The following is a 14182-nucleotide window of genomic DNA, read 5'->3' as shown; positions in this document are numbered from 1 at the left end:
TCAGTTCCATATGGAAGAACTTTCATTTTGACCTTTGTTATCCTCTAACAGGCATAAGAAGTCTGCAGTTCTTCTACAGTCTGAAGGGCTGGAATAAGTATTGGAGAAGAATTAAGCATTTTTCTTTAATTTGCTGTGCTTACCCACTCTTTCCCTCACATATACTTGAGCACTCCCAGCATTGCTTGGCCTCAAGCTGCATTCAGCAGAAGGCTTCAGGTGCTCATTAATTAATACTTAATTTGTGTGGGCCTCTGTTTACAATTCTTAGGCAAATCCTTATCAAATTGTGTTCTGTTTTCAGTTGAGCTGGATCCAAGCCCTAAAAAGCTAAAAGAGGAAAGACAAATTGAGGAGTATATGTGCAGGTGATAAAGCCTTTCTTGTCCTCAGAGGCTTTGCAGTAACCTTGGGTCATGTGTACTACAAGTATAAATTTAGAGGAGAAATAAAGAGCTCTGTAATGGCCGAGTCTTACAGAATGTTCAAGAGCTGCTGTTGGAAAGCAACTACCAGTAAGCACTTATTGATGTGTTGGTTACTAATGCAACGTTTTTATATAAATGTTTCTTCCCCTAGAAAGAAGATAGATTTTTACCCAAGGAGAAAAAATTAGCTTTTTCTGTATAATTTAATCATGTGTATGTTCCCTGGTACTAACACAGCATTTGAAAAGCCACATCTAGTATGATCTGTTTTTAATTTGTGCTCTTTATTACAGTTTGTTGTAGCTGCCTAATTAAAATTTGTCAGGGAAGTAATCAGCCTTATTTCTGCAGTGAGATCAGTTTAATAAGAAGGTAATTTTGCAATTTGTTCTCATTAATTAATTAGGGAAAACCCTATATAATCCACATAGTGGCATATAAACCCAGGGAAACCATGACACCAGCTACAGTGTCCCACGGAAAAAGGGATATTTACCTGTGGATATTCTATCCCCAGTGTGGTTTTTGCCCCTGCCAGGCTCAGAGAAAAAAGCTGTCATATAATGGTTAACCTGGATGTGTCTGCTAGTGCAGGTTTTCTTCAAAAAAAATGCTCAAAATGCTCAAACGAGCATTATGTGGGGATGGAGGCAAAACAACTGGATCAAGAAAAATTCACCAGCAAATGTAGGAAATGGGTCAGCATCTGTACAGAGGCTTCCTCCAACAGTCCCAGGTGTCACAGTAAAGATGTCAAAGTAAACAAATCTCATACTCCTAGGAAAACAAATCAGAGAAATAGTGGGAAGGCTGTCTGGGCAACAGCTGGAGTGTTGAGCTTTTGACAGGGTACCCTTCCTTCTTGGACCAGGGTAGGAGAGCAGAGGAGGCTGCTGTTCTGCTAAGTTCTTTATTTCATAGTCTCACAGCTTTCTTGAAGGCAGAGTTTGAAGGGGGTTACATGATAAAGCCAAGCAGCAGCAGCAACAGCAGGCAAAACCAGCTTCTTCTATATGTTCTATATGCTCCATATATTTTTTCTTACAGAAGTGTGGATTATATTTGTTAATTGACCAATAAGATGAACACACGATTCTAGTTTTTCTTTTCTTAACCTATCCTGGTTTAATTCTAACAGTTGTAAGCCTTACACAAGTGTTACATAGGTATTACACAGATTTGTGGATGCAGTTTCTATCAGCTCTTATTGTTTATGTGAACACTCTATCTAAAAAATGTGAACAGTACAATCCTATCTATATTTTGTCTAAAGTAAAGAATTCTGTGAAAAGGTAACACTGCTGCAGCAAGAACTGTGTTTAAGGTCTCTGCTACAGCTTTCTAATGTTTAAGGCACTTAGCATATATTTCTACTGAAGTTAAAAATCTATATTTCTATTTCACTTTGGTGCGGCTTCATGTATCTCAGCTTGTCCAAAGGTTTTAATTCAACCCCTGTGCTTTGGCTTCCCTCTGGGCCTGAGTCCAGAGGAGCTTTCACTCCAACACTGGAGGAGGAAGGGTCTCAGGGTTGGGTTGTAGATTTTTCTGCTTGTCCCTGCTGTAAGACTACTTGGACAGTTCCCAGTATTACCCAGCTTAATTTTCCAAACTCAAGCAGAGACCTGGCATCCATCAGTTTATCCACTCAAAGGTGCCTTTCCAGAGAGCTCCTTTTTCAGCTTGTAACACTGATTAACGCTTAACAAGGCTCCTGGTAATAACATGCAGCAGGACAAAACTCACCAGAATCATCTACCATGATGCTTGCTCTCCTTTGCTCCAGTGATGCTTGAGTGCCCAAAAGCCAACCAGCTTCTGTGTGTGAGAGGTTGCAGGAGTGGAAGAGCTCCTGGTATTCTGTACATCATTTACTGATCATCTCAGGACAATCAGAGGCTTGATTTTGCCCACTGAAGAGCTCCTGCATCTGTTTGGGCTGCTGGTTTTACTGGAGGGGTGGAAACATGCCCACCTGAGGAGCTGCTTCCCTCCACCTGAGAGGTCCTGCCCTCTCATTGATTCCAGCAGCAGCTTCCCAGGAGTATGTGTCTTGCATTTCTCTACACATCAAGATCCAGCAGATAGCAGTCAAAAAAGCAAGATCATGGCAAGGGGAATAAAAGAAAGAGGAAATCACAAATGGAAATTGGTCCCTTGGTTCCAGGGTTTGCCCTATGGGTGTCAGAAATGTGAGGGTGCCACCCATCACTGCAAGGGACTGCAGTTCATGCTGCCATCAAGTGAGAGACATCTTAGGCATTGGGGTCCCTCCCTGCCCAGAGGCCCTCAGTACTCCAGGTCCTGTTTAAGACTCAGTGGATCTTTGACAAACAATCAGACACTCATTTGTTATAAACCCAAATTTGTTATAAACCCATTTGGCCCAGAGGCTGTTGAACATTATTTGCTGTTTACCTTTGCTGGATGAGGACTCAGTTCTAGGGCTATAAACACTTATGTAGGGGGGAGGGAAGAGCAGGTGAGCAAAGTAAGGAGACACAGCTTCACTGGAAACCTTGTAAACCATGGACTGCAGTAAAAGTCAATGCAGGATTAAAAACTGTCAATTCAAAAAGCCTTAAACCACCATCTCTTCTACATCTATCTTCCCTGACTGAGCTTGAAAGAACAGATTGTATTTTTTCAAGAGACATTTCAGAGAGCTCCTTTGAGGCTCACAAACTATCACACTTTGCAGAGAACATAATTCTGGGACAAAGCTTTTCATCTGCTCTGTGTGAGCTCCTAGGGGGTTGCACTATGTAGCATTTTTCCAACACTGCTGGAGAAATCATTCCAACACTCCGGAGAAGGTTCCTACCATGTAGCCACAATTTAACCACTTCCTTGGCAGGCTACAATGCAAACTACCTCTCTCTGCAGAGACCTGCTGCAATAACCATTTGAGTGGATGTAGCTGCTGAGAAGATTTCATGGGCCAGGACACATGGCAGCACTGAGGTGGGGTGTGCATCACATAGGTACTTCAAAAGTGTATGCACCCAGGGCAAGTTTAAACTTACATGAAAAAGTGACACAACACTTATTCTGAGAGAGGAAGAGACAGGGAAAACATATCTCAGACTGCAGGGTCTACTTACTGAAGGTACAGTTACAGAAAGACAGTTGAAAAATGTATTTCTCTTCCCTGAAAGACATATGAAAAATTGTACATACAGTGTGTGTGGCCCTGGGCTCCCAGAAAAGGTTCAACATGCAAAGCCCTGCCCTGACTCACCTCCTCAAAGTCAGTGCACTGGGATGTGAGAGCTCCCCTGCAATCTGCGAGAGCCCCTCAGAGATTAGACTAAAGCCAGATTTTAAAAACTTCCCAAGTTCAGCAGGCCAAAGAGTTAAGGCTAGATACAAAGTAAGAAGTCATGGGGAGAAGCTGTAGGTGTGCTAATTAACGTATGAGAATGAACCTGCCTCCCTGAGCTGATATTTGGAAATGGAAGCTGAAGATCTGAGGCTGAAATTCTCCCTGACCCTCATTTCTCCGCTGGCAGTCATCTGAAAGCTCATGTAACTGCAGAGATGATTCAGACTTTTCAGAACAGAACTTAAAGCTTAGATCCAAAATCTACAGAACCTCCCAAGGTTTACACCTGAACGCTCTCACGGCACAAATCTCAACACAACCCCAAGCACACAGGTCAGGTCTTGACTGGCTATTCTTCATGCCACTTTCACTTCTGAGGGTATCATACACTGACATGATGTTCCCCCTTGCTGAGGCAGAGGAACATGCAGATTTCATCAATTCAGCTGCTGCTTACTCCTTAGCACTTGCTGGGCTCTGCTGTGAGAAGTCAACTATGAACTCTCTTTGCTTCCAACAGGAGTAAACTAGGAACAAAATAAAGCACAACAGTAGTCTTCTAAGCAAGCTTACAGCCAGCTCCCTGAGGATGCAGCCAGACATGCTGTCTGCACCAGATCAGCTTCAAAGCTAATAGCTGAGAGTGCTCAGGGCAGCCACAAATAGCCTGAGTTAATAAAAGAGCATCTTCCACAGTCAAGCTGCAAACTTCTGCCTACTCCTAACTAAAAGAAGATGCTGGGGTGCTTCCAAACACATCCTTCTGCTTTTGAGCATCAGGGAGGACTTTCAAGAACTGATGCAGATGGAGCCTTGCACATCCGATTCACTTTCTTCAGAAACTCCTGCAGAAACCATCACAGTGACCCTTGGCTTCTGTGTGAGGAGCCCAGTGTAGGCTGGAATCCAGCTCCAGCTCTGCTACATGTGCTCAGCAAGGTACTTGTTTTTTCTGTGCCTCTGATTCCTTCCCTGCCTTTTGCATATCTTTGCTATTCAGTTGTTCAGGAATTGCTTCTTTGAATTTTCACTGTGCTTAGCACAAGGGGCTTTTCATCCAAGCCAGGGACTCAGGATGTTGCTCACAACACAGTGAATTGGGACAAAAAGGGTTTGCACATGATGAGATGACAGAGTGAACTGATCTGATAAAAGGCTCTTAAGTGATTAATTCAAGTTGTGCAAGATTTAGAAACATTTCAGCAATAACAAAAACTCTGTTAGAGCCGTAGCAATTTCAAAGAACTTTTTCTTGATTGGCTTCATAATATTTTTCCTTTCAGTCCTTTTTTTTTGTAACGGGGATATTAGGAAGTTTTTGCTTCCAGTAGCACCAGTGGCTCCCAAACAATTTTTCAGGGCTGTGCTGTGTTTTCTTTGCTTCAGTAATGGGAAAGCTGCCTAGAGACTCACATTCAATCGATCTTTCTACCCCAGAAAAGGAGCATCAGCTGATATTTTAAGCTTTCACAAATCTTCTGGGCCAAAAAACAAGGGGATGGGGAAAGAGACTGAGTAACACCAGGGACACAGTATCAGTGTTAAACTGTGATACCAGCATGGATGATCCCACCTCTGGGAGGCTTGATGGGCACCCCATGGAAGCAGTCATCCTCACAGCACTGGGACACCACTCCCTCAGCAAGGGGATGCACTGGAGGGACATGTCTGTGAGCAAACACACAGAAATGCTACGTATTGCCTTTGTCACTTCTCGCCACAGGTTGGATGCTGCCTGTTCTTGCAACCCACCATGACAGAAGGGGCTTTGCTAATATGAGGTTTTCTTTGTAGTAGGACCAGTTGTGAATGTGTTTAGCCTCCAGACCAGGCCATGTCCTGGCTGAGGTCCAAACCCAGCACCTTACCTGCTGTGCTTCATTTCAAAACCCACCACATCCATTTGCATTTCTTCTTTCAGCTCCATCCCCTACTGCACAGGCACAGACCTTCCTTCTCCAAACAATTGGCTGCTGGTCTTCTACTGCAGTCTTTCCTTCACATCAAAATCCATCACAAAACATCCTCTTAGCTCCTGGAAACACTAAGAACCTTTTTATGTCAAGGACATAAAATCTCATTACTCAGCTGGAATTAACTTCCCTCTTTTAAAACTAGAGGGTTTGATCCCTTCCTGTTAGAAATTCATGCACCAAAGCTAAATCATTCTTGTCTTCTCCTTTCCAGGCAAGGAAGAAAAAAATAAAAAGGCTCCAATGTCTTGCTGGCTCGTTCATCTTGGTAGGCTCTTATAACATCCTTACAGAGGCTGTTCTGTTCCTGGGGCGTGAGACTGCTTTTTGTGTCCCAAAGGGATGTCACAGCGGGATAAATATTGGCTCTGAGCCAGGACTTTGTAGGTAGGAATCAAACCAAATATTAGGATGAGCAGCATTTAATTTGAGGCTCTGGCCCTAACCAATACTGCTCTGTTCCAATACAGACAATTTATTGGCCACCCTTTTTTCTCACCATCCCTGGTCTGGACCACCTCTTATCTGGTTTCTGCTTTTTACAGTTTCATGGAACAGCAGATTCAACTGGCTGGCATGTTTGGGCCATTCCCCTGGTCATATAAGCACAGCACTGTTAAAGATGCCCTGCAAATGTTTGACTTGAAATTCCTTCCATTGTGATCTCTAAACAAAGAGAGCAGTTGGAGGAGGAAAGAAAAGTAAACAAATGCTCCCTTCAGTGGGGTTAATGGTGGGGTGGAAACCACACAGGCTAAAATCAATGTTTACCCAAGACAGCAACAGATTTTGTGGTCATTGACCAGTGTGAAATCCATCACTAGTAACGCTGTGCTCAGGGCTGAAGCTCCCTGGGATAACTGGGAGAACCCGGGAAGCTGGGCAGCCCTGCCTCAAGGGATGGGGCTGCACATTTTGGCAGCTGTCTCTCCATCATCTCCCACACTACTGTAGGGAGAGGATGGAGAGGTCTGGGAGAGAATGGGCTGCCTTTCCCTGGCATTAAACTGGGCTGAGGGTTGCTCCCAGCTGTTCACTGGTCTTGGACCCAGCAGGAGCCAGTCACTCACTCTCCCAAAGCACAAACGTAGTGGACACAAATCCCTGAGCACCAACTTCATGGAGTGTTTTGAGAGAGGAGTAAGTTCAACCAGGTTTGGACATGACTTTATTCCATTTAAAAGGGACCAGCACAGGGCAACCAGGCACACAGTGGTACCTCTGTGTGTAGCCCCCTCATGCTTTCTTCATACAGTGCCAAGCCATTTCTTCTTTAAAATCACAGATCATTTAGGGGTTGTCACATTTTTGATCTCCTGCAGAAGGTCAGACATTAAAGTGAGACTGACTAACAAGAACATGAAATCTTCAAAATCAATTTTGTTCTCTGAATCCTCATCCAAGAAGGAAATTATTTCCTGGTATTTTGGTTTGTTTTCTTGGCCCTAGGGAGGTTTTTAAATGAAAAAAAAAAAAATTAAGCATGACCTTCTTTTTTTTATTTCATCATTAGAAAAAAAAAAAGACATCTACCTATGTAAGTATTAATGTATTTTTCTATTCTCCCATTCAGGTTGTTATGTCCACATTATTAGTTTTTCTAGAGGTATACAAAGAAATTCAATCAGAAATATTATTGCAATCAGAAAGGGGAACAACCAGTCCTCAAAGTTTCCACCAGAATCCATAACATATCTTTTAAAAGACAGCTAATCACGACTGAAAATCTGACAATGATGATATAGCTGCTAACTGCTGGGAAAAAAGGGAGTCCTGTGTCTTGATAAAACTGGGAGGAGGAAACAACCAACCAACCAACCCTCCTAAATTTAATATTCAAATATATACAAGTATATATTGTGAAGGTCTCAGAAACTGTTGATTTTACAGACATGACGTTAGTACTGCTACTCTTGGTCTTGTTGGACATTCCTGTTGGAATGGATTATTAAAATTCTGTAACATATCTATTATTCCCATTTCCTTACATAAAAACCTCGCTGGAGTTCCAGGATAGTTTTTTTAGCTTAATAATTCCCAAACCATCTCAGGATCCCAAGTTTAATTAGCTACTGATATTTTCAATTCTTTTTCAATAAGGTGCCTAGTTTCTAATTTGGTGACAATTTCCCCTTCCCAACCAGTCATGATTTTGTTATTTTTGGAAGAAAAGGTATTACCTCTCTCATTTACTTAATTGAGCTCTTTTTTATTAGTCCTCTATAGCTTTCCCTACCACTTGATAAAATGGGGGAATTTTTGTTTTGCTTTGGTGTTTTTTTTTAATTTAGGGAGGGAAAAAAAAACCCTGCAGGAAGTTTACAGCCACAAGGGCTGCTATGGCTGTTTTTCACCATACCTGGCCAGGTGGGTGAGGGCTTTCCTCACTTTTCCCCTCTCTCCCAGGAACCCCACCAGTCACCTCAGTGACCATGGGTCCGTGGCACAGGGCTGGCTCTCAGTACTGGGTCAGTGCTCTGGCAAACCACCAAACACCTTATTAAATGCCACAGGTTTCTTCTCTTCGTAAATACAGCCTCTTGCTATCATCCAAGGGTTTTTATTTGGTTGGTTGGTTGGGTTTTTTTTTTTTTTTGCAATTGCCCTGTTTTCTTTAAACAAATTCAACCAGGCATCGGCCATGGTTTATTGCTGTCCCCCTCCTTCGGTCATGTGTTAGACACAGGCTCAACATAAAGCAACTAAGTCACTGAATATGTTTGTACCAAATCCCTAAAGTCTCATTTGGGATTACCCCATTGACTGATGCTTGACCAGCTTCAGGACGGAGCCTGAGCTGCCATTCCTGCACCCAAACTGCCCGGCCAGGGCTGTCCCAGTGCCACCCACTCAGCAAACCCCCTCACCTGTATGACATGCCAAAACTGGGACTGTAGTAAGCTCTTGGTTTCAGCTTTGCTGAGCTTGCCCTTGGGGTCAGCATAGTTGTTATACACCAAAGCTGCTGTAGCAAAAGCCTTTTCAAGGTCTGAGCCTTTTCTTAGGGCTGGAGGGAGGAAAAGTTTATCCAAAAAAAAAAAAAAAAAAAAAGGCTTTTGAGATAAAATTGAAAGGAATCTGTTAGAACCATCCTGGGTGGATGGAAATCTGTTTAGTTTCATTAAAGTTAATGAGACTGAAACTGTTTATACCCACAGAGGATCTGGCCCAGATTTTATTTGGAGTGGGCCAGCAACACGCTTCATGCCCCATGGAACCATACCCTGAAGGAAGCTTTCCTTCAGAGCTAGGGCTGTGACACAGTGTGGGGCTTGAGACCCATCTGGTCCATCCTGACCCTGGGCATCCAGCAAGGACCTGCCACACCACAGGGACAGGCCATGGTGACCATCTCCTGGATGCATTTGGACTCCCAGAGACCTGTATCAGGGAAAACATGGCCCATTTGGGAAGCTGGCTGCGCAGGAATGTCCATGTCTGAGCATTAGTGTTGCACCTCAGCATTATGGCATACTTGGGATTTTGGCTGGATTCATTCCCCCCACTCATGCATGACTCCAAAAGACTGCATGTTCACAAGCCTCTATTAGCAGAGATTATACAGATGATTTATGTTGTAATTTTTAATGAAAAGGCAAGCAGAAGAGGAGATGTGACAACACAGGAGCACCTGGAACAGGGACCCATGAGACCCTCCTGACTTGCATCAGCTGAGGATCTGCACAGCCTGCGCAGCCCTGTGACATCACCAGAATTTTCTGCACGTGGGCTGTGAAAGACCTGAACCCCAAAGGGACAATGAAGGGATCCCCTTACCTTGTATTGATGTCAGCTGCTTGGCTATGGGTACGCTGGTGGTGAGAAAGCAGAGAGGCACAATTATCACCCGGTAAATTGTGTTGGGTATTTAATTTCTCCATGAATGAGCTTGCTCATTTCTGTTTTATTTGATCCCCCAGGAACTCAGGGCTTCCCCAAGGAAGACTGCCTTTCCTTCACAGTGGAAAGGAAAATGGCCTCTACAAGCAGCACAAGAACATCACACCGCTTCTAATCCCTCACCTAAGTGAGTAGCCTGGCGTTGTTACTAAAGCTGATTATTATTTTTAAGTGAGGAACATTGCAACATACTTCATGTAATTTCTTCAGAACATGAAATAGGTCCTGGAAGTTTCTCAGTTTTACACCCATTCCCAGGAAAATGCAGAGGGGTCTGCCATCCCCTCCTCACCAGTCCTCTCAGTTTGGAGCAGGCACATAGCTTTTATTTCCAGGAGGACTCACATTTGTGAGCAGCACCTCCCGGCTTTCAATCAAAACCTAAAACCTGCTTACCTTGTGCTGAATTGCTAGAAACTAATTACAGAGCATGTGATAGAGACAAACGCATCCAGATAATGAGTTCTGAGACAAATGGCACATCACCCAGATGCCTGAACAAAGCGATGACTTACCCCTTGGGCATGCCTGCAGCAGCCAGAGGGTCTTTTTTGGTGGAAGCAGGAGCTGGCTGATTGACTGAATCCTGTTTTATACTGGGAACACTTGTTCTGCAGCCACACATCTCGAGGTGAGGGTGTTTGTGATCTCCAAGCAACGGGAATAATAGCAAGCAGATGGATTTAAGCTCTGCCCCGTGGAAGCAGCCTGCTTGGAGCAATGCCTATCAATAATGTAAACACTACCTGGGAATCGTGGAGCCAGCTAAATACAGCGGTCTACAGCAGCCCCTGGAAGGCACTGCTGGGCTGGCAAGTAGTGGGGCTTGTATTTTACAGGAGAATTTGACAGAAACAAACCAAACTCATAATGGAACCTGGATCCTCTTAGACCTCTGGGGATGTAACTTTGCATCAGGAATAACTTCGACACTGCATCCATTCATCTATACAAATTATAATTTTAATGAGAAACTTTCCCGGTGTGGGATAATGTAACTTGCCCCAAGCTATAAAGTGAGTTATTCCTACAGCTTGAGTCAGAATCTAAGCATCTCCCAGTTCCTGATCCAGCATTTATCCTAGGTAAGCACACTCCTACTCTAATATTTATTCTATTTCCCCATCACAGTGCAAAGAGACCTGCTCTGCCTCCAAACCACTTCCAAAGCAGCATCCAGCATGGAGCCTCTGCTGTAGTTCCTACCTGAACGGAGAGTGCCTGCTTCCAAAAGCAGCACCTGCTTCCAAAAGCAGCACAGAGCCATATGGGAGAGCAGTCACACATTAGAGGAACTGGAAAGGCTCTGATGAACTCTTGTTATTTATTAGCATGGATATCACTATTAGAAAACACAGCTTGTCACACTGCCTATCTCCATGCAGGGGCTCCTCTCTGCTGACCCTTTGCCTAGAGGTGTCTATACAGGATAACTTCAACTTAAAAGACCAAGCAGCTGCTTTAATCCCAGGGTGGTCTGTTAATAGGTAGTCACTTCAACTACCTCATCCAGCTCATCATTCCTGGTGAAAGGATACAATACTGATGTTAAAACTATCCATGATGAGACTTTATGTAACAGGACACACAAAAGAGACTGCAACAGATGGCCTGGAGAATTAAAATGTTTTCCTCATTTAGTAGAAGCTAAATTACTGAAGGCTAATGAATAAGGATGTTCACCACCTTACTGTTCCTGGATTTTAATTATCTTAAAAAGCATGGGAAAAGAGAACCTTTAATTTTCCATCTAAGAGTGTCATTATTCAAACAATTCAGAGCCTTTTTCTGAGAGGTTTAAGCTGTCTTAGATCTCTAGTGCATTCTTTAGGACTGGCTCATGAATAAAACAGAGCCTGTAATTGCAATGAGAAGCCAAAACACATATAATCAATGCTCATTATCCCATCAATTAACACACTAAAATGAAACAAGAATTCAGGCTCAGTAATCTGCCATCAGCTAAAAAAAAAAAAATAGTCTTGATATCATGTTGAAGTGGTAATTCCCTTTCACATCTGTTGAACCACACGAGGCATGAAAAGCCTTACATCCCGGTTAATCCATGGAATGGGTATGTCTGGTCTTAGCGTCCAAGGTAAAAAATGAGAGTGAGAAACAGACTCAGTTGCCCGTTTATCAGTGGCAGGCGGTACTGTGAGCGGGTTGGCAAACCCAGCCCTCTATGTTTTGGAACCTTTCCACGGTAGATCACATTTCAGCTCACAGTTGTTTTAATCTCACCCAACGTTTGAGAGCCTGAGCTCTAGAACAGGTGATTTGCTTTGCTGGGGTAGTAACAAGTTCAAACAAACCTGGGGTTCATTATCCCTCTAGGATACACTAATTAGTGTATGCAGGAGCGTTTGTGCCTGACAGATAAAGGGTAGCATGAGGATAACCCTTGCCTTTGCAGATGATCAGCTTTGAAGACAGTGAGATTTTGGCTGTGTGTGTTGCTCGAGTATTCTGGTCAGCAAGGTGTGTGGGGAGTCAGGCCATCTGCTCTGTAGATATTTTGATACACACTATTTATGTTTGAAATATCCAGGTGCTTTTATCGGTCAATTTTTAGCATGTTTCACATGTTAACAATCTTGTCTTCACAAAATACGCAACCTGCCACTTCAAACTGCAAAATCTTTACAGGCAGTTCACTTAAAATAATTGCCACTGCAAAAAGTCACAGCCTCTGCTTCATTTTTGGTATTTTCCCAGAGCTCTCCCCCTCCTTCTTTTAAGGAAATGCTTCTTGCATTTCAAGAAGGCTGATGTTGTGAAACGTGTGTGTGTGACAGAGCCCTGACTCCCTTAGAGATGACCCTGGGCAGGGCAGGGGAGGGCCTGCCCACAGTGGGCAGGATCAGAGGGACACAGGCACAAGGGAATACCTGAAACAGGAGATGCATTCCCACCTCCTGGCCTCTCAGACTTCATTTCACCAGCAAATCCTTCAGGAGCTGCAGGAGAAGAGCTGGTAACTTGCACCCAGGCAGGTAATAGCTTGAACTCTTCATCTAGAGAAGTTGAGGCTGTCCCCTCCCTGGAAGCGTTCAAGGCCAGGCTGGATAGGACTTTGAGCAACCTGGTCTAGTGGAAGGTGTCCCTGCCCATAGCAGGGGGGATAGAACTAGATGGTCTTTAATCCTGAAAATACTATTGCTAAGTAATTTTTCCTCCAATAAATGTTTTATTATACGACATTTAGATGTTAGAAAGGTAGCTATATTCTTAAAAACCTAAAATCTCACTAAAGGGGGACACAACAATGAAAATGTAAGAACAGAAACTAAATGCAACAAATGGGATGCCTCGCCACTGAACTATTAAAATTTCATATTGAAATGCTAAGATCTTCATAATAAGGATAGATGGCATTGACAAATGATGGGATAATCAGCATCAGGTATTAATAGCAAAATACAGATTATTGCTGATGTTAGAGAATTCCAAAAGAAAAAGCTCTTGGGTTTAGCAGAAGCAGGGAATAAACAGAAATCTTAAGAAAGAATAGTTACGTTAGGGAGGGAACAAGCTAAGTAGACCATCCATTCACATACATAAGGAATTTTGACTCAAATCTATCTTAGAACTAGTGAACAAAAGACTAAATGCTTGTGACATGATATGGTGCAATATGAGAACTTTTTCAGAAAAGGATGCAATAATATGTGGCAGCTTTTACTCAGTAGTTCATAATCTGTCTGTCATATTAACTGTGGGTAGTGGTTTGGTCCAAAATACTCATTACTGTTTACCTTCTGTGGGATAAGAATTAGGAGAAACGCAAAGCAGGCACCAAACTTGAAAGAATATAAAGAAGTTTATTAACAGACCTAAAAGAAGAAAAAAAATTATACCACATCTTCAGAACACTTGTCCTCCCCCCACCTTTCTCCCTTCTCCCAGTGATAATGTAAAAAGACAACCCTTGAGATGTTCAGTCTGTTTACCACTTCCATAATAACCTTTTTCAGTTCATTTAGGAAGAGGAGTCTCTCTTGCCCATGCTATGAAAACATTATCACAACGAGCCAGCCGCCTGGGTTGGTTCTTTGCTCGCATGTGAGTCCCTTCCCCCGACTTGCAGCTTTTCCCACAACTGCTTTCGAGGGTCCAATCTTGAAATTACTGGGGTACAAATTTTAAGGTTGAGCCGTTCAGAAATAAAAGTTCTCTTCACCCATCTCTGGGAGCATTTCATCTCTAAGAACAGAGGCCCTTCTCCTTCCCTGGGAGCAAAGGGTCTTCCTCATCTTCATCTTTAGGACTATCTCTGGGAGCATCTCTAGGAACTGAGGTCTTCTCCTTTCCATTTGGAGCAAAAGTCCTCATCTGATCCATCTCTCCCTGTTCAAACTTCTCATGAAATTACAGCTGCTTCAGCATTTGCCTATCTCAGCACAGGTGCTTTTGCTCACAAGTACAAGTTGAACGCTCCACCCCCCATGCCTTCATGAAATTACAACGGGTACTCTGATACATCATAGCTTTACAACAGAATTTCAGCTTTAAGCATCTCCTCTTTCTTCTCCCTCAGGTTTTCAGCTCTTCAC

General features: G+C 43.2%; 1 protein-coding gene across 1 annotated transcript; it reads right to left on the bottom strand.

Annotated features, from left to right (window-relative positions):
* Positions 1-5838: 5838 nt before the first annotated feature.
* SNTN (sentan, cilia apical structure protein) lies at positions 5839-11070 on the bottom strand. The gene is made up of 4 exons (XM_010390189.4): positions 10142-11070; positions 9504-9538; positions 8594-8733; positions 5839-7171 (listed from the first exon to the last, which is right to left on the bottom strand). Exons 1-4 carry the CDS (start codon positions 10249-10251, stop codon positions 7013-7015), a joined length of 444 nt encoding a protein of 147 aa, XP_010388491.1. The 5' UTR covers positions 10252-11070; the 3' UTR covers positions 5839-7012.
* Between the last annotated feature and the right edge of the window lie 3112 nt (positions 11071-14182).

Source organism: Corvus cornix, chromosome 12 (genome assembly GCF_000738735.6).
Source record: "Corvus cornix cornix isolate S_Up_H32 chromosome 12, ASM73873v5, whole genome shotgun sequence".
NCBI classification, from domain to species: Eukaryota; Metazoa; Chordata; class Aves; order Passeriformes; family Corvidae; genus Corvus; species Corvus cornix.
Note: the sequence above shows the minus strand (reverse complement) of the source record. Positions and strands in the feature narration are given on the sequence as shown.

Excerpts from the sequence above, each read along its gene's own strand:
- SNTN (XM_010390189.4), bottom strand. The coding sequence starts at position 10,251 with ATGTGTGGCTGCAGAACAAGTGTTCCCAGTATAAAACAGGATTCAGTC. Across the intron at positions 9,539-10,141 it reads GCTGCAGGCATGCCCAAGGG|CGTACCCATAGCCAAGCAGC; the intron begins GTAAGTCATCGC and ends TCTCACCACCAG. Across the intron at positions 7,172-8,593 it reads AGTTTTGGCATGTCATACAG|GGCCAAGAAAACAAACCAAA; the intron begins GTGAGGGGGTTT and ends AAACCTCCCTAG.